Below are 21,315 nucleotides of genomic sequence, written 5' to 3'. Positions count from 1 at the left end.
TACTTGTATCCAGGTCTAATCTACTGAAGGCAGTTTTTAGTCTTGTCCTGGTTGAAAGAAAAAAAAAAAAAGACTAAATGCAGGAAGTCCTGGTCAGCTACACGCCCACAGTAAAAACAGTCATTTGCTTGATGGATGCATTGAGCCGCAAACACTCTTTACTGGCCGGGACTTCCTGCTCAATTAAACTGTGCATTCTGCCTCCCCGTGGAATAAAACAACAAACATGCCATATTTATCTTCCCCTACGTCTTCTCACCAAACCACTGCTCTTGTGTTCATAGACAGTAATTTAGAACATTAAAGGGTACTCCACTTAAGAAAGATTCAACTCTGTTCAATCCTCACCCATAATCTAAGCTTTTTTTTAATAGGTTTCTATTACATGAATTGGGATATTTGTCTTGGGTATAGACAGGGTTTTAGATAAACTTGTAACTCCGGATCAGCGTCAGCTAGAAAGATGGAAGATGGTTCAAAATACTCTTGGGTGGAATACCCCTTTAAGTTGTGGACAGAACACATTTACTAGTGTAAAGACAGAGGAGTTCCCAAAATTATGTGACAAGGCACTGGTACTTATATGACTCCTGTGTAACAGCTGTTATAATATAATTGTGTGATAAATTTTAAATTCTCTTCATTATAAACCAATAAACTGATAAGATATTTTATAGCAGATTAAAAGACAAAGATGAACAAAGTGCTGTGATTTGTTAAGCTTAGTGACTATCTCCAATTCATCCTTTTTATTGCCGGTACTAATATTTGTAATGAAGATTAATTAGGGAAGAGGTGTTCGCTGGAAGTGTATGCTCTCATGCTTTTTGTCCATGCTGTAGTACATATTTCATTGTCATGCTTATCAAGGTAATTTGTTCTTAATTTGACTTAAAGTTTTTAGGACTGCTTGGTTCATCTGTGTATATAGTACCTAGTAAGTATATACGCCATGGGGGGAATATATCAAATGTGGGACTATGAAAAGTGGGAGTAATTGCCCATGGTAACCAATGAGAATACCTCTTGTTGTTCAGAGGCTCCCAGGGTTGCGTGCTCTACTGCTGCTCCATACAAACCCCTTCGCTTATCCACAGTCTTGGTACTCGCAGCCTTCGTCCCCTTCATTCTGGTGATCATGGGGAACCTAGCAATTAGGATCACAGTAAGCTAGCGTGTGTATTATATACTCCTTGGTAAATGTGATAAATGCTTTTAATGAAACAACCCCTTTTATTAAGTTTTGTTTCTGCATTTTGTGTTTTACAGAGATTTGATACCTATTGTAGCAGCCCTAGAATACAATCTGTGGTTTACAAAATTATCATCAAAAGACTTAAAATTGGTAAGTCCCATTCATGAAATAATTTATAGATATTACCATAAAGTATGTTTATTTTGAGGTTGTTTTTTTTTTTTTTTTTTTAAAGAGCACTAATACTTTTTCTCAAGCGCAGCTATACACACTTTGGCTGTCAGAGCAGTTTATACTGGCTATGCATTATAAATGCCACTGACAAATGATGAATGATCCTCTTAAGGGTATATTCACACGGGTGGGCTCGCAGCGAGATTCTCGCTGCGAGCCCGGCAGGTCCTGGCAGTTCCCATACACTACATACTTGCTGCGGTCTAAACGACCGCAGCGAGTATGTAATTATACCGCCCTTAACCCCTTCTGCTCCCCCCCGGCTCCCCCGCTGTAAGCATACTTTACCTGTCCTTGCTGCTCTCCCGCCCGGCCAATCAGTGGCTGCGGCTGGGCAACACACTAATTGGCCCGACGGGAGAGCAGGACGCCGGACCCGTGCAGCAAAGACAGGTAAAGTATGCTTACAGCGGGGGAGCCGGGCGGGAGCAGAAGGGGTTAAGGGCGGTATAATTACATACTCGCTGCGGTCGTTTAGACCGCAGCAAGTATGTAGTGTATGGGAACTGCCAGGACCTGCCGGGCTCGCAGCGAGAATCTCGCTGCGAGCCCGCCCGTGTGAATATACCCTAAGAATATTCTTTCCTTCAAGATTGTTTCTAAATAAAAGATGTTTCTTAAAGCTTTACATATGGCAGACTTTTCTTTTATAAATACAGCCAGCCATTGGTTAACTGGATAAATTGTTTGTTTACCCGATTTCAGTCAAGGAATGATTCTTTTAGATGAAATCATTCACTTCCATCAACCTTTAATCTGATGTATCTTCACTGGGTGACAATTTTTCTGAAGCAAGATGGCCCAGCAATGACTAATACATTGCCATCTGCCCAGTTGGTGAAACCCTCTTGCTCTAAAAAGAGGAGTGGAGACGAGAGTTCTTTTTGCCCTTTTAGGCCCCGTTCCCACTGAGCAAAGCTAGCGGAATTCTGCGATGGAATTGTCCGCCGCGGAATGCCGTTAGCCTCCCGCTCATAATGGGAGTCTATGAGAGGCGCGCGCTCCTGCTCTGTACGCGCTGAAGAATGAACATGTTCATTCTTCAGCGCGTAAAGAGCAGCAGCGCGCGCCTCCCATAGACTCCCATTATGAGCGGGAGGCTAACGGCATTCCGCAGCGGACAATTCCGTCGCGGAATTCCGCTAGCTTTGCTCAGTGGGAACGGGGCCTTAGGGTATTTGTTAATTTTCCCCTGTCAATAATATACCCCCAATATAGAACTCCGTACACAGTGCTGAATGTGTCTATGGTGTATAAGATGACTGGGTGTATACGACAACCCCTAACTTTTCCAGTAAAGATATATAGTTTGTGATATACTGGCCGTATGCGATTACCCCTCTTCCAATGCAAATAAAAATTTATAAAAAAAACATCAGGCAGCAGTGAGATATCTGAGAGGCAAAGCAGGAGTAACAGGAATACTGGTAGGATACAGGCAAAGACGAGGACAGGCCAGGCCGGTGAAAGGTGTGTAGAGCGCTGCTCTACTGTATCTCTTTTTTTCTTACCCTGGATGCCTGCAGCTTGCCCTGCCCTTCATATGGTCGCCGCATCCAGCGGGATGCGGACATTTTTGAGTTCTCCCACCAAATGTGGCGACCGCAGATTCTCCAGTCCAGTTCTAACGTTTTTCAGAACCCGTCCTATAAGACGACCCCTGACTTTTAAGAAGATTTTCCTGGATTAAAAAGTAGTCTTATACACAGGAAAATACAGTATTTATTTCATACCACATAATGACTAGAAATATATTTTCTACCTCAGGTGCGCTTATACAGTAAACATTAAAAGTATTGACAAACTTTTCTATCAATTTTTTCCATATCTAATTCCGTATCTAACAGTGATTTTAAATTTTTTTTTCGTGTAAAAAAATCAACATTTACAGTGAAGTGCACTATAATTGTGTGTTCTGTATACAGCATGGTATACAGCATTTGTTTTTAAAGGGGGATGGTGGGTGGTAATAACACACCTATCCAAATAGATGCTTCCACTAAATACTAAGTAAGTAATTTGTATTGTAGTTTTAGATCACTTGCACAAATTTGTCACCATTTACTCTACATAATAGTCTTTCTTTCTGATTACTAGTTTCAAACAAGAGGGTGTATACTTTTTTTGTTTGTTTGTTTTAGCATTGTATACATAGGAACTATTAGCCATTTACTTTAGATATAACCAATGTACCTGGAAAGGTTAAACTTGGCTACAAAGTAACAAGACTGACACTTGACTGGAAATATTTTTGAATTGTCTGTTTCTTTTTAATATTTCAGTCCAATGATGTCTGTGATCAAATCTTACGAGTAGTGAGCAGGTCTAGTCGTTTGGAAGAATTGGTTTTGGAGAATGCTGGGCTGAGAATGTAAGTGTGTAGAAGTCAATAACAATACAAAAAAAAGTCAAGTGCTTTTGTTTGCAATAAAAAAAAACTGACAAGTTCAATCTGAAGCTCTTTTTTTTTTAATCATCTAAATGTTACCAAAATGTGTATTATGTATGGCCAGTATTGCTTTAGGTACTGTGTAATATAGAAATTCAACTACATATCTGTGTAGATGTAAATTAGTGAATAAGGATGGCCATACATTGTGTTATATAGAAAGTCAATATGCTCACATGACTATATATTTTGCAATGGCTTTATATGATATTCTGTATAGTTTTCAGATCTGCCTTAACCAGGAGTCATTGGTGTGGTCTGCTGGCTTTTGCTTTGATTAATAGATCTTTCCCTATACCCAAACATAGAGAGATCTATCAATTAAGGCCAGTGGGGTAAGGAGAAGCTGCTGGGGACTCCCATGATCACTTTGGGTTTAGGCAGCGTGAAAATGTTCCTTTCAAACAGTATATATATTTAAGTACACGTAAACCATCTATAAAATAAAATGTCTCAGCAACTGTAAGGATATTTGCACACTGAGGAAATTTAGCGGAAATTGACGTTTGGGCCCGCTCGCAGACTGCGGTGGGCGCACGCGTCGCCTCCTGTGTCATAGACTCCATTCTATGCACAGGCGTATTCCGTTGCCCGTCCAAAGAATGAACGACGGATTTTCTGTCAAATTTCCTCAGTGTGCACATACCCTCAGGCACAGTCATATGGGCACAAGATGTGCTTGAAGTGCTGCGGCTCTCTGAGCCATGGACAGTGTGATGGTGACTACCCCTAAAGCTCCCTTAGACTTCATTGGGAGGTTTAGCACTAGAAAGGAAGTGACATGTTGCTGCTTTTCAGCGTGTTTTCCCATCTCCCATGGAACTTGATGGAAGCAGGCTGTTCCTAGTCAACAACAAGCTGCTTTTGATATTGAAAACAAAGCATTTTCCTGTCCAAACAATATTTTTCCTTCCTGTGTATAGATACCCTAACAATACCCTAAGGGCCCTATTACACCAACAGATTATGTAACAGATGTTTTTGAGCCAAAGCCAGGAACAGACTATAAACAGAGAAGAGGTCATAAAGGAAAGACTGAGATTTCTCCTCTTTTCAAATCCATTCCTGGCTTTGGCTTAAAAAAATCTGTCAGATAATCTGTTGGTGTGATAGGGCCCTAACAATTGTCAACAGCACTTCTGTTCTGCAAGTCAAATTTGTTCTCTTTCATGTCTTAAGGGAATGATTCAAAGCCAAAGATACCTGATAAATAGAGATGAGCGAAACTCGAGCATGCTCGAGTCCATCTGAACCCGATCGTTCGGCATTTGATTACCGGGGCTGCTGACTTTGGATAAAGCTCTAAGGCCCCCTTCACACATCTGTGTCAGTTTTTACTGTCAGGAAATCCTGATCAGGAGGCCTCAAATGTCATCAGGAAAGTATCAGGATTTCCTAACAGTAATCCGTTTTTACCTTCAGGAAACCATCAGGAAAAACCTTCAGGATTTCCTGATCATAAGAAAAAAAATAGGACATTGTGGGAGATGTAGTTCTGCAAACTGGATGGTCACAGCTTGCAGAACCACAACTCCCATCATGCCCAGGTTGCAGGTCATGATGGGAGTTGTACTTCTGCAACCTGGATGGCCACAGGCTGCGGAAGTACAACTCTCATCATGACCTGTCAGCCGGGCATGGTGGGAGTTTCACTTCTAGGGGGGGAGGAGTGATCTCACCTGTCCTGGTTCCTGGTCTTCTGATCTGGAAATGGGGGATGAGGATGCAGGGGTGCCGTGGGTGGGGGGGTTTGTGCCGAGGACAGGGGGTATTGTGCCGCCAGCGGGGGTGTTTGTGCCCCGGGGGGAGGAGGTGTGCCGCAAGCGGAGGGGATTGTGCCGCGGGCCGCAAATCTAAGGTCCCGGGGGGAGGGGGTTGTGCTGCTGGCTGAGGGGTCCGGACGGGGGTTGCTAATCTGTATGTGGGGGGGGGGTTCTGCTGGGTGAGGGGGCCGCTAAACTGAGGTGGGGGGGGCCGTGTGTGTGTGGTGCAGCAGGAGGCCAGGGGAGCAGACGGAGACTGCAGCAGCAGGTGCACACCGGCGCTGCACCAGGAAGCAGGAGGGTGCAGGCCGGTGAGTTGTGGGAGTGCGCGGGTAATCCGGAATCCCGGGCACTTTCCTGATGTACATCAGGAAAGTGCCCGTGATTCCGGCGCCCCCATAGACTTCTATGGGGGCGTCCGGGACGGAATTCCGGACAAAAATAGGACATGTCCTATTTTTTACGGATCTATTTTCCGGAACAGACACCCTTTCGGAAAAATCCGGAAGGGTGTCCATGACCAATTAAAGTCTATGGGTCCGGAAATCCGGATAGTTTTTCCGGGCGTGTGAAGGGGGCCTAAGGTTGTCTGGAAAACATGGATACAGCCAATGACTATATCCATGTTTTCCACATAGCCTTAGGGCTTTATCCAAGTTCAGCAGCCACCGCTAATCAAATGCCGAACGCTCGGGTTTGGATGGACTCAAGCATGCTCCAGGTTCGCTCATCTCTAATGATAACCTGTTAGGATAACCCTTTTAAACCTACATAATGGCTCCATCTTTTTCTTCTGTTTTCGTTCTAGTGATTTTGCACAAAAGTTGTCCAATGCTCTTGCATGCAATCCAAACTCAGGACTCCATACTATAAACCTTGCAAACAACCCCCTTGAGGACAGAGGTACAGTAATTGAGTTTTTTGCCAAATAATAAAAGGATTTGCATTCATTCTGCTGACTTCACTTTTTGGTAATAGAGTTTCCCGATTCATATAATTGTAATGTAAATATGTTTTTTTATGCCTGAGTGATAATTCCTTTGCTTGTATTTCTTCTTCCAAACACAGTCTTTAAATCACAGTTAAATTTATTTATTTTATTTTTTTTAAATGATAAATGAGAATAGCCTAAAATCTGTCAATGACGAATCAGTTCAAAGTTATTAATAAGAATGCAGGTGAAATCTAATTGTCAAATATAAAAACGAGTGTTTTAACAGTAGTTTAAAAAATGCATGTACTCCAAAACCTATGTATGATACACTATGTATGAGCGGATGGTGCATCACCCAAAGATTCCCACTTTATTATTCTTTAAATTCCTGTGTGATGCATCTGCTCCTCAATCTTTACTCAGTGGATAACTCAGTGTATTAGATTTTTCTGGAGTGTTCCTATAATTTATTTTTTTTAAACTAGAGGATTTCTGCTGAACTGTGACTTAATGACAGCCAATCATGCAAAAATCACTGTTAAAGCTATGAATAGGCTCCTATGTGCTGGCAATCATTCCTCTCTGGGAGCATCTGGGTACAGGAGCCAGCAGCGTCACAAAGGGGCCATCCTGAGCACCAACACTTCCGGGGAGGCATGATTACGGGCAAGATTTCCCGCCAGCCATGACTTGTTAGGATTTCCAGGCCACCTACATGACTAGATGAGTAAGTTTTAAAAAGTTTAGACTGTAGAATGCTTACACAGTTTGCACTAGACTATGGACTGATTAGTGTACATACAGAAAATATTGGGCCCTACACTCCAAAGGCTGAGTACTTAAACAGGCATAATGGTAGATGATAAATGGCTGATGGTTAATGATTACCTGAGCTATACCAGAGTACAGTAATGGTCTGTTTCTGTAAGCTCCATAGAAAGTGAATGGATAGTGGGTACATGGCTGCTCCATTCAGACTGTCTCTCACAGCAGAGAAAAGAAGTCTATGTCATTGGGAAGGAGAATTAGGATAAGGAAACTGGTGAAAGGATTCTTTTAGGGCAGGGGTGGGGAACCTTTTCCATGTCGAAGGCCGGTCGGGCCTTAATAAAATCATTCGAGGGCCGCACTCAATGTTATACCGTGCGCGGCAGTTAGTAGCGGAGGTTTGCAGCACCCGAACAAGGCAAAGTATTGTTCCCCTAATGCCCCTGCTATTGTAGTTAACCCTCTGTGATGCCCCTTGTACCTGATTTGAATCCTTAGTGATGTCCCTGGTAGCCTAGTTAACCCCCCAGCCATGTCCCTGGTAGCCTAGTTAACTCCTCAGTCATGTCCCTGGTGGCCTAGTTAACCCCTCAGTCATGTCCCTGGTAGCCTAGTTAACTCCTCAGTCATGTCCCTCATGGCCTAGTTAACCCCCCCAGTCATGTCCCTGGTAGCCTAGTTAACTCCTCAGTCATGTCCCTGGAGGCCTAGTTAACTCCTCAGTCATGTCCCTGGTAGCCTAGTTAACTCCTCAGTCATGTTCCTGGTGGCCTAGTTAACTCCTCAGTCATGTCCCTGGTAGCCTAGTTAACCCCTCAGTCATGTCCCTGGTGGCCTAGTTAACCCCTCAGTCATGTCCCTGGTAGCCTAGTTAACTCCTCAGTCATGTCCCTGGTGGCCTAGTTAACCCCCCCAGTCATGTCCCTGGTAGCCTAGTTAACTCCTCAGTCATGTCCCTGGTGGCCTAGTTAACCCCCCCAGTCATGTCCCTGGTGGCCTAGTTAACCCCCCCAGTCATGTCCCTGGTAGCCTAGTTAACCCCCCCAGTCATGTCCCTGGTAGCCTAGTTAACCCCCCCAGTCATGTCCCTGGTAGCCTAGTTAACCCCCCCAGTCATGTCCCTGGTGGCCTAGTTAACCCCCCAGTCATGTCCCTTGTGGCCTAGTTAACCCCCCAGTCATGTCCCTGGTAGCCTAGTTAACCCCCAGTGTCTGTCCCAAATGAAAAAAATAAACATCCCACTCACCTTTCCTCCGCTCCCACGCTGTCCAGGTCCTCTTCTCCCTCCTCTCTTCTGTGCCGGTCTTCTCCTGCAGGCGGCGCGCGATGAAATGACGTCATCGCGCGCGGCCCGCAGGAGTCAGAAGACGTGCGCCGCTCTGCGCCGCGCTGGTGAGGCAGGAGCCGGCATACAACACATCTTCCTGTGTCTGTGCCAGCTCCTGCCTCACCAGCGCGGCGCACGTCACAGGAGGGCAGGAGTCAGAAGATGTGCACCGCTCTGAGGGGAAGGAGCCGGCACTCACAGCATCCTCCTGGCAGCTGTCACAGACACAGGAGGATGCCCTGTGTGTCGGCTCCTTCTCCTCCAGAGCGGCGCATGTCACAGGGGAGCCGCGGGCCACATCCGGAGGTGTCAGGGGCCGGATGCGGCCCGCGGGCCGGAGGTTCCCCACCCCTGTTTTAGGGGAAATATCTGATGGAATTGTATTAAACAGTCTGTTGCATTGAACATGATGCATGAATGAAATGGGTTACAATTAGCCTCCCCATATAAGTGTTGAGATCTTTTATTTTCTAATAAACTAATTCAAGAAAAGTTTTCATGACAAGGGAATAGCAACTACGATAGTTTAATTGCAGCAGAAAATTACACCCTTTCCAGGCAAAATTTGGTCTTTCAACATTTACCCAGTCTCTCTCCTGTTCTGCAGTATGACTGTATAATTTTGAGTAATTGCAGGTGAGGTTTTTGTGCCTTTATAGCACACACTGTAAAACACTACCTAGACAAGGCGGTAGTTTACTTCCTTGCTTCTTACATGTTAGATGACTTAGAACTGCCCAGATATAAAAATTCTGTTCACCTCTCAGTTGTGCACTGTTGTGCCCATTTTTAGTAGCAAAGATAAGCAAGAATCTTCATTCTCTGACAGCAAATGGAGATTATGTAAGTCATGAGAGACCTATCATCTGCATGCTTTATATGCAATGTTGCATGACCTTTTGCAAACATTAATAAAAAGCAATTGATGAATCACACCTAACATGCTATGACATATAAACCACGCCCCCACCATCTAATTAACACAAAAAGAGGACCGATATAGGCCGATAATCGCTTAGTGTAATAGAAGACAACGATCAGCCAACATGCACGATGTCTGCTTATCATTGTCTTTCAACATTTTGAAACTTCAGCAATGAGGATAGCAGCAATATGCTGCCGTCACTCTGTGTAATATTCTATGGGCTGCCCAGACAATCTAGCGATCACCCGGGCAGGTCTGTAGATAAATATCATGTGTATAGCCAGCCTTAGGCTTTAACATTTCATCCAATGTGTAAGGACTGACAATTGCATCTGCCCAAGTGAGTAAGGACACTTCTAATTTAAGAAATGTGTTATTGAGATACTCCTAATGTAACTACTCCCGTTTTTAAGATGTGTTAAATCTCTATACTAAACTATACTCTTAGATTATTTTTAGGATAGACTCTTTTAGATTTGAGTTGAGACACCCTGTATTTTTGCAGTTACTGTTAAGCTACAATTATATCTTATTATCCTTTAAAACCATGCTGTTTTTAGCCAAAGGAGTTAGTTGTCTTAATGGACTGTAAATCAAAGTTATAAGATCTTCTGGATTGGTGTAGACACCCTTTACAGCCTGGTAAAATAAGAAGGACTGGATAAATCAACCACACTGATATGGTGGAATAAACTGGTTTAATTACAAATTCTCATCAAGGGAAAATCAGTACCCCACAAAAGTCCAATACATACATTATTAATAGTATTTATATAACATGGAGGCAAGTTTGAGGTGTATATAGTATCTTGTGAAATGTTTTTTGTACCATCTTCTTAATGAATTGAATATAATTTACTGCCCAAAAGAATTATTACATAGTACATTATCCAAATAACATTAAAAACAACCATTAAAACATGTATCCCAGGGGGCCTAGGTACCAGTTAATGTGGGACAAAAGGTGCTATTTACAGAATTAGTGCTGCAAAAATGATTGTATAAGATTCACATATAGATGGCGATGATGAGATATCATAAGTACATACACATGATAACGAAAAGTGCAAGTGCATATAATAAACATGATTATTATTGTAAATACATGATCAAAGCCACAGAAATAAAATTATTGTTCAATGCAAATACATTAATATAGTATAAATATACCAGCACTATGATGAATTAAATCCTATACTGCACATGGGAGCTCACATTTAGTTATACTGTAATGAGGCTGCAGTGACATAAAAAATCAAGTTAAAGTGCATATGCAAATAAATAATAAATAGATTAGATTTCATACACAAATATATATATATATATATATATATATATATATATATATATATGAGCACAAGCTAAAAATCAAATAGCAGCTGAGCTCATCTGTCAGAATAAAAAATTATTTTCGGTGTGTGAAACCATTTCAATGATTTCTTATTGGAAAATTTGCTTTGCTTAAAGAGTGGATTTGGATTACAAGCACAGTTATGGAACAAATTATGCTCGTAATCCAAGGCACCACTGTACAGTATAAAGCCGTGATTAGAAAACTCTACAAAATAATTTTTTTTTATTTTGCGTTTATTTGCAAAATGAAGAGTTGTATATATCTTATAAAGTACAATTAAACTCACAGCACCCATTGACCCGTCCTAAGCCATAGGCCTTTATTCATGCAGTAACATAAAGACAGCAAGAGGACCAGTCCTTCCATTGGCCTACGGCTGTCTCAGCTCCAGGCGGCAGTAAATAATGTAGGCATAACATGGTGTACAAGTATTGCCTGGAGTGTTCCATTAAACCTTGAATAACTCTCCAAACTTTCAACTGTAGCCCAAAACTTTCAGGCTATTATTTCTTCGCTACTGTAGTATTTAAATAGAAGGAGTGAATCAAGAGTTCTTATTGTCTAGGTTTTTCTGACTCACCTGCACAAAGATAGAAAGATCTCATATTAAAATGCCTCCGCCTTTATCAGCGCTCCCTGTAATTACCCATTCCCTTCAGAAGTTTCTGCACAGCCTCTGACAAATTGCTATTATCGTGCTGATATATTATTTTACAAACACAATACAGCTATATATATATAAAACCCGTTTCCCAACCGCTGAAACAGAACTTTATGTAGGGAGGTCATTGTTCTTTCACAATATATAAACTATCACTATTAAATGTATTATTATTACAGTAATAATACCGTATAGTCGAGATAATTCTCCATAGATTACCACTAAATGGAAGATTATTTGTCTTATCAAATCATTTTGTGGCCCTTCAATTTATATTGAAGACGTCAAAGAGGTTTTTAGAGATATTACAGATCTAAATATTCAGATTTATTTTAAATAGATATATTAAGGGAATGTTCACTAATGTTACCACATAACCCTTTCAAGTGATTTGGAGAAAGCATGAAGGGAAGATAACCACAGGTTAGAAAAATCTAATTTGCCGTTATGATTCCATAGACCAGTGGATGCAAAGGAAGAAGGGGATTTTCTTATGTTTTTATCCTCATCACCGTTTCTCTGCAATCCTCCATTTTATTTATATGTTAATTTTGCATTTTGGTGCACTGGTGGCTATACTACAGCCCTTGGTACACCAATCCGCCCAGCAGCCCACCCCCTTCTTATGAATATTCATCTGGCACTCTGTAGTGATGAGTGGCCGGAGCGACGTTGCTGCAGAGCGCCACCTCAATAATATAGAAGATGAAGCTGGATTGGTGTGCCGAGAGCTGTAGTACCACCCCAAGTGCACCAAACTGCCTAATATACACTACCGTTCAAAAGTTTGGGGTCACCCAAACAATTTTGTGTTTTCCATGAAAAGTCACACTTCTTCACCACCATATGTTGTGAAATGAATAGAAAATAGAGTCAAGACATTGACAAGGTTAGAAATAATGATTTGTATTTGAAATAACATTGTTTTTACATCAAACTTTGCTTTCGTCAAGGAATCCTCCTCTTGCAGCAATTACAGCATTGCACACCTTTGGCATTCTAGCTATTAATCTGTTGAGGTAAGCTGGAGAAATTGCACCCCACGCTTCTAGAAGCAGCTCCCACAAGTTGGATTGGTTGGATAGGCACTTCTGGCGTACCATTCGGTCAAGCTGCTCCCACAACAGCTCAATGGGGTTCAGATCTGGTGACTGCGCTGGCCACTCCATTACCGATAGAATACCAGCTGCCTGCTTCTGCTGTAAATAGTTCTTGCACAATTTGGAGGTGTGTTTAGGGTCATTGTCCTGTTGTGGGATGAAATTGGCTCCAATCAAGCGCTGTCCACTGGGTATGGCATGGCGTTGCAAAATTGAGTGATAGCCTTCCTTATTCAGAATCCCTTTTACCCTGTACAAATCTCCCACCTTACCAGCACCAAAGCAACCCCAGACCATTACATTACCTCCACCATGCTTAACAGATGGCGTCAGGCATTCTATCAGCATCTTTTCATTTGTTCTGCGTCTCACAAACGTTCTTCTTTGTGATCCAAACACCTCAAACTTGGATTCATCCGTCCACAACACTTTTTTCCAGTCTTCATCTGTCCAATGTCTGTGTTCTTTTGCCCATCTTAATCTTTTTCTTTTATTGGCCAGTCTCAGATATGGCTTTTTCTTTGCCACTCTGCCCTGAAGCCCAAAATCCGGTAGCCTCCTCTTCACTGTAGATGTTGACACTGGTGTTTTGCGGGTACTATTTAATGAAGATGCCAGTTGGGGACCTGTGAGGCGTCTGTTTCTCAAACTAGAGACTCTAATGTCCTTATCTTCTTGCTTAGTTGTGCAACGCGGCCTCCACTTCTTTTTTTACTCTTGTTAGAGCCTGTTTGTGCTGTCCTCTGAAGGGTGTAGTACACACCGTTGTAGGAAATCTTCAATTTCTTAGAAATTTCTCGCATGGAATAGCCTTCATTTCTAAGAACAAGAATAGACTGTCGAGTTTCAGATGAAAGTTCTCTTTTTCTGGCCATTTTGAGCGTTTAATTGACCCCACAAATGTGATGCTCCAGAAACACAATCTGCTCAAAGGAAGGTCAGTTTTGTAGCTTCTGTAACGAGCTAGACTGTTTTCAGATGTGTGAACATGATTGCACAAGGGTTTTCTAATCATCAATTAGCCTTCTGAGCCATTGAGCAAACACATTGTAACATTAGAACACTGGAGTGATAGTTGCTGGAAATGGGCCTCTATACACCTATGTAGATATTGCACCAAAAACCAGACATTTGCAGCTAGAATAGTCATTTACCACATTAGCAATGTATAGAGTGTATTTGTTTAAAGTTAGTACTAGTTTACAGTTATCTTCATTGAAAAGTACAGTGCTTTTCCTTCAAAAATAAGGACATTTCAATGTGACCCCAAACTTTTGAACGGTAGTGTACATATTAATAAAAGGTTTTGAGGAAACGGCACTGAGGACAACTACCTTTTTCCTCAGCGTCTCCTGTCCTATGGGAACATAACAGCAGGTTAGATTTTGCTTTTGAAAAGATTATTCAGCAAAAACTGCCCCACCCCTGTCCCCAGGTTGCGGTATTATAATTCAGCTCCCTACACTTCTATTGAAATGAGCTACAAAAACTACACCACAGCTGAGGACAAGATCGGTGCTCTTTCTGGAAGAGCACAGGTTGGCAAATATATCTCCTGTAAGTATATCATATGTGGCTCTGCTGATTCTTCCAGAGAAGAGGACCTCATAACAGAAGATCTGCATTTGAAGGATTTCCTGCTATTAGTCTACAAGTTTTATAGGGTGTATTGACAATGTTTGTCTAGTTTATGTCAGTATGGTATGGTATCCATACAGTGTATGCATTTATGTACAGGCATGTTTATATCATCTGTTTCCTTGTGTTCTCTTACAGGTGTTTCTTTTTTGAGTACACAGTTTGCCAAACTACCTAAGGGATTGATACATTTAAATTTATCAAAAACCTCAATATCACCTAAAGGTATGCAACATTTTCAATGTCTTTTCTGTGTCATACTCAAAATCATACTTTAAAGGAATACCCCTAAGGAAAAAAAATAGTTTTCAACGCAACTTGTGTCAAAAAGTTATACAGATTTGTAAATTACTAAAAAATCTCAAGCCTTCCAGTACTTATTAGCTACTGTATGCTCTGTATGAAGTGGTGTATTCTTTTCAGTCTGATACAGTTCTCTCTGCTGCCACCTCTGTCCATGTTGCAAACTGTCCAGGGCAGTAGCAAATCTTCATAGAAAACCTCTCCCGTTGTCCATGACAGGAACTGTCCAGAGTAAATCTGTTGTTTCAAGCATCAAGGGCTTCATTAGTTGTATCAGGTGTGCTTGCAATAAAACAAATCAAATACCTGCACTGGCTAGAGAATGGGAATGCTTTCAGGTTTCCCTACTCTGGCACTGGAAACCTGCAGTGCCTGGGGGGTCTCAGAAATCCTATAAGAAAACAACATGTCTTTTGTAAGGAAGCTGATTCCAACATGGCCATGATCCCAAGCATACTGCAAAGTCCATGAAGGTTTCAGACGATATCTTATAACATTATGGAGTGGCCATCACAGCCGCCTTACTTGAAAACAGTTGCTGCATCCAAAGCCAAGAATATTACTGGACTGGTGGCCATTGACTGGCCATATGCAAACAGCTGAATGTTTGTAAATTTTACAAATTAACCTTATTTGCAATGAAAGTTGAATACTTTATGCTTCTAATACTCTGATGTAGTTCTGCTAGTTAGCAATACTGGAGCGGATTATATGCAGTTTTATAGGTATTTGATTTATAGTTTTATCTCAGGAGCATGTGAGCAAATGTAGGTGCCATAGGCTCTGTCTACCAAGTAGGCCACACCTTTTTCATCTATAATCTCTCTAAAACTGAACTTCTTGTATTTCCTCCCTCTAACAAACCTAAACCCGACATCTCCCTCTCAGTCTGTGGTACTAGCATCACTCCTGTGCATCAGGCTCGATGTCTGGGGGTTTTTTTGGACTCCAATCTATCCTTTACACCCTATATCCAAGCTCTTACACGCTCCTGTCATCTCCATCTCAAAAACATCTCCAGAATCCGCCCATTCCTCACCACTGACACCGCTCAGACTCTGACTGTCGCCCTGATCCACTCCCGTCTTGACTACTGTAACTCCCTACTAATCGGTCTTCCTCTGTCTAAGCTCTCCCCTCTCCAGTCTATCCTGAACGCAGCAGCCAGACTCATCTTCCTCTCCAGCCGCTATACCGATGTCTCTCCTCTGTGCCAGTCACTGCACTGGTTACCCATCAAATCCAGAATCCACTTCAAGCTCCTCACCCTCAGCCATAAAGCTCTCCACAACTCTGCCCCTCCATACATCTCCTCCCTCATCTCCACCTACCATCCTTCCCGTGCTCTGCGCTCTGCAAATGATCTAACCTTAATATCTTCCATAATCAGAACCTCTCATTCCCGCCTCCAAGACTTCTCTCGTGCTGCACCAATTTTCTGGAATGCCCTACCCAAACACATCAGACTAATACCCAATACCCACAGTTTCAAGGGTGCCCTGAAGACTCATCTCTTCAGGCTCGCTTATAACGTTCCCTAAACTGTTTCCCCCTTCTGTTTCCCTTGCTCTATTTCTCTGACTTTTCCTGCACTTTATATGTTTACCTGCATCAGACATTGGCGTTGTTACTGGCTCATCCTGTAATTCTAATTATGTACAATGGCTGGACCATGGACAAATAAAGCACTTATGCCTGGTGTCTATGAAAATTAGTCTGTAAGCTCCAACGAGCAGGTCTCGTCTATACTCTGTATTCTGTATTTTTTGTTATTTTTATTAACTATGTACTTATTTATTCCAATTTAACTGCGTATTATGTACCTCGGTACTGTATGCATAGAAAAAAAGCGCTGCGGAATCTGTTGGCGCTATACAAATAAATTTATTATTATTATTATTATTATATGTGGCAATAACTCCTTAAGGACCCATATCTCATGGAGTCCCTAAGGGGGTACATCGAGGGGTCTGCTCTGCACTGAACCATGCTGCTGGTAGCTCCGGCCATTAGTAAGCTAATTAACCATTTAAATGGCATTGTCAAAACTGACAGCATCATTTAAAAACACGATCCATGCGCACCATGCAGTCACAAAGGGGTAGTCTGTCATTCTTGTTGGATTGGACCTCCGCTACGCTATGAAACTAACACAGATCCCGACTCTGCAATAATTTACTATGGGCTTTAGCGGCCCTTAGTACTTAATGCAGATTGCAGAGATCAATGCAGAACATATGTAATGCATTGATCTCTACAAATTTGGGCTGGGTTCACACACAGTATATTTGAGGCTGTATTTGGTCCTCATGTCAGGTCCTCATAGCAACCAAAACCAGGAGTGGATTGAAAACACAGAAAGGATCTGTTCACACAATGTTGAAATTGAGTGGATGGCCGCCATATAACAGTAAATAACGGCCATTATTTTAATACCACAGCCGTTGTTTTAAAATAACAGCAAATATTTGCCATTAAATGATGGCCATCCACTCAATTACAACATTATGTGAACAGAGCCTTTCTGTGTTTTCAATCCACTCCTGGTTTTGGTTGCTATACAGCCTCACAAATACAGCCTCAAATATACATAGTGTGAACCCAGCCTTGAAGTGTAAAAAAAATCCCATGGATGACATATCAGTTTTACCAAAGGGTAAACTTTGTAACACCCCCCCCTCCAAAAAAGAAAAAAAATAGCATTTTATTTTTTTAATATTGCTGTGCACATATTTTTTAATATCCAAGACTGAAGCTTTCTATTTGGACCTCTTGAGTTTCCTCTTTCAACCTACCTTCTCCTTAAGTGATGCCTACAGTATACAGTACTGTTGACACCTGGACCAGATGCTTAAAGACTTATGATACACAAATAGTGAACAACTGATGCTGGGGGGGGGGTAGAAGTTTAAAGGCAATGGGCACCTTTTGAATGCATTTTTTTATTCTAGCTTCATACTCATTACAGTGCAAGAGACATTGTCCCCATAGATCCCTGTTACAAATTTTGTAATTTTTTTTCTTTATTTTGCACATCATAAGTAAAAACAAAGGGGCAGATTTATCAAACATGGTGTAAAGTGAAATTGGCTCAGTTGCTCCTAGCAACCAATCAGATTCCACTTTTCATTTTCCAAGGAGTCTGTGAGGAATGAAAAGTGGAATCTGATTGGTTGCTAGGGGAAACTGAGTCAGCTTGACTTTACACCATGTTTGATAAATCTCCGCCAATAAATATAAAAAATACATTCAAAGAGAAATCCCCCAGTAGTTTGAGGGGTGTATTTGCATTATAGGAACAAGGTGCTATAAAATATAAACTATCATTTCCAATATAAGTACATGATTTAACATGCCAGAAATCACCTATTTATGTAAAATTTGCCTTTGTCATTTTCCTCTTTGTGCCGAGCACTAAATGTTTTTTTTATATTCCTAGGAGTGAATAGTCTGTCCCAGTCACTGAGTGCAACTCAGCTGATAGCAAGCACCCTCACCCACCTTGATCTCTCAGGGAATTTGCTCCGTGGTGATGACCTTTCAGTATGTACCATACCTTGCTTTCTGTTTATAGGAAGGTTGTATTATATAACTAAAAAATAAGTCCTTTTTCTGTATTGTTAGCTACTATGTTCCTCGAAAAATATGACCTACTGTAAAAATAGACTAAGCTTCATTTTGCAGTAGGCTTGAGAAATAAGTTCTACCCCAAAAATAAGCCCTAGCTACAGTCAGCTGACCAGATCCCTGACACTTGGTGCCATCGGCCAATCAGACTTGTTATGCTCTGTCCCTACCAGCTCAATGCAAGCTGCAAAAGATGCACAGTATGGGGGGTCTTACTACAGAGAGGGGATGTATACCATATGGTGGAAGCCCTAACTACAGTGGGACATACAGTATTGCAGCTAACTACCATATAGACTGGGGCTACAGTGAAGTGGGGCATACCATGTTTCTCTGAAAATAAGACCTACCTCGAAAATAAGCCCTAGGCCTTATTTTTGGAGAAAAACTGTATGTTTTCCATTATATGTCAAACCTTTTTGTATTCTTTGGGCATTCAATATTTTATTGAATTTTATTCTAGATTATCTAGTGCATAGATTATCTATGATAGATCTATAGTGCATCTATCACTTACAATATATTCTTATCAAAGCTGCCATTTTGTCACCTGTCTTATGGCATTAAATTAATGAAGGACTAGTTCTTTCCGACACTTCACTTTTTATTAACCTATCCATGTACAGTAGTAGTAATAAAATTACTTTAGTAGTAGAAGTAATAAAATTACTTTAGTAGTAAAATTGTAATATTTCCCTATTCGTTTATTATAGGAAATATGTTGATCATAGTGCATAGATTATCTATGATAGATCTATAGTGCATAGATTATCTATGATAGATCATAGTGCATCTATCACTTACAATATATTCTTATCAAAGCTGCCATTTTGTCACCTGTCTTATGGCATTAAATTAATGAAGGCCTAGTCCTTTCCGACACTTCACTTTTTATTAACCTATCCATGTACAGTAGTAGTATTAAAATTACTTTAGTAGTAGAAGTAATAAAATTACTTTAGTAGTAAAATTGTAATATTTCCCTATTCGTTTATTATAGGAAATATGTTGATATCAGTAAACTGTGTTATTTTATATAACCTGTTCACAGAATAAAAGAATAATCCTGGGTTATAAAAACATTGCTGCTGTATTCCAAAAGCACCACACCTGTCCATGGTCTGGTGATGCAGCTCAGCTCCAAGTGAAAACACGATCAATGCCAAAAAAAAAAAAAAAGTGCTCAACAGACCTTTTTTAAAAATTTAAAAGTTAATTTTACTGCATTTTCTTCTGATAACCTACAGATTATTTGTACTTCTATGTATACTGTGTATTATCTTCATATGCTGTTTCATTAATTTTTTTTTTTTGTCTTTTAGTGTTTGTATACTTTTTTGGCAACGCCAAATGCCATTAAGTACCTGGATTTATCGAACACTGAGTGTTCAGCAGATGCGGTAATAATGAGTTTACTGTAACTTCTAATAGTGGCTTTCAGAGAATGAAAATTTTATTGAAATTGTAGTCGTATGGCATTTTCTTCTCAGTAGCACAAGACCTCTCCTAGTTGTTGAGCCCCAATTGCTCTGCCCTTTACCATTATTGGTTAGGGCTGTGCATGTTTTTCATTTATCTTAGTATTTGTACATGCATGCATACCTATATTATACATTTTATGGACTTTTTGCTTCACATGCGTTACTGAAACATTACCACTAAAATATGTAATTTCAATTCATCTGCTAAACTTTAAAAAAAAGATTTATTTTACATGGAAATACGTTAGGACTTCTGGTCTCAAGTGTGGAAAATATTTTATTTATGGCTACTTTTTAAGTGGGAAAGTACTGTTGGACTACATTGTAATGACAGTATTAATGTTCCTTCTTCAGGTATGTGGTGCATTACTGCGTGGCTGCTTGCAGCACCTTACTACACTCAATCTTTCCAAGACCTTCTTTCCCCACAGGTATTAATCTCATTTGTTATACTGATAATGTGAATTTTTAGAAAAAAAAACTTTGCTTTCTCCATCCATTTATGTTTACCTTAAGGTCTCATTTTATACTTACAGATTTGGATATATAAGTGTGCTATAATACTTAGGTTATATCCGTGGCGTCTCCAGTGCCATTGTTTGCCACTGACCTTTTCTTCAGTTTTCCTAAGAACCTGTCATGTACATCCCATCTTGGCTGCCAACATCACTTCTTAAACCAATAATTGGCACCTGTAATCACAGAGTTGTAAAAAGTAAAAAAAAAAAAAAAAAAAAAAAAATTAAAATATATATTTATATAAATTTTATTTACAACTTTTACTGTAGTTAGTTCACTTTTTTAAATTCAAGATGCTGAATTTCTGAAACTTTTTAAAATCTTGAAATGTTTTTAAAATTTTATATCTTGTCTGAGCAGACTTTCTATTAATATAATTATTGTTATCTACAGGAAAGGAAAAGAAGTGCCACCATCTTTTAAGCAGTTCTTTAGCAGCTCTCATGCTTTAACACACATCAACTTTTCTGGAACAAAACTCGCGCCTGAGCCTCTGAAGTAAGTTTTTGTATTCTTGTGTTACTTCAGCATTTCACTGAGTTGTGAAGCCTTGTGACTTTTTCTGCAAACAAGTGCTGATCTTTCTGATCGGTCCTCATTTGGGACACTGCATCTGGCCATGTAAAATGGCCCTAGCCATACCAGAAGTTGTTAAAAAATGGAAGAATATGGCCTGCTTTTGGGAATCACATTTTCCTTTACATTATGTTGGTTGGTTGGATGCATGTGTGTTACTTACCTGGGGAACATAATTGCACCAGGATGTTCTATGAGAGAAGGCAAGCTAGAGAAGGTACTGCCATGCTCCATCCAGCGTTCAGCTAAAAACATTGAGTCCTTACATTCACGTGGATGTTGCTTTGACACACATTACCTACCAGAAACACTGTTGCAGACTAGTTACACACCTTTATGGCAGGATAATGTGCCACCACACTGTAAAATTGCTTAGGAGGGGTTTAGAGAATGTGACAAAGTTCTGAAAAAGGAACTAAGTTCATAGTGCTTTCTTGGCCTTGGCTTTCTCCAGATTTCGG

General features: G+C 40.7%; 1 protein-coding gene across 1 annotated transcript in view; it reads left to right on the top strand.

Annotated features, from left to right (window-relative positions):
• The window catches only part of CARMIL1 (capping protein regulator and myosin 1 linker 1), a 198,219-nt gene that overhangs the window by 82,615 nt on the left and 94,289 nt on the right, over positions 1–21,315 (top strand). Inside the window, exons 9-16 of the mRNA XM_069957911.1 lie at positions 1,270–1,345; positions 3,712–3,800; positions 6,450–6,544; positions 14,487–14,573; positions 18,091–18,194; positions 19,601–19,678; positions 20,114–20,190; positions 20,672–20,776. Of these exons, the coding sequence (XP_069814012.1) occupies positions 1,270–1,345; positions 3,712–3,800; positions 6,450–6,544; positions 14,487–14,573; positions 18,091–18,194; positions 19,601–19,678; positions 20,114–20,190; positions 20,672–20,776 (711 nt within the window). The remainder of the gene's footprint in view (positions 1–1,269; positions 1,346–3,711; positions 3,801–6,449; positions 6,545–14,486; positions 14,574–18,090; positions 18,195–19,600; positions 19,679–20,113; positions 20,191–20,671; positions 20,777–21,315) is intronic.

The sequence above is a fragment of the Dendropsophus ebraccatus genome, chromosome 2 (assembly GCF_027789765.1).
Source record: "Dendropsophus ebraccatus isolate aDenEbr1 chromosome 2, aDenEbr1.pat, whole genome shotgun sequence".
Classification (NCBI taxonomy): Eukaryota; Metazoa; Chordata; class Amphibia; order Anura; family Hylidae; genus Dendropsophus; species Dendropsophus ebraccatus.
The sequence above is the reverse complement of the archived record's forward strand: the minus strand, read 5'-3'. Positions and strand labels throughout refer to the sequence as shown.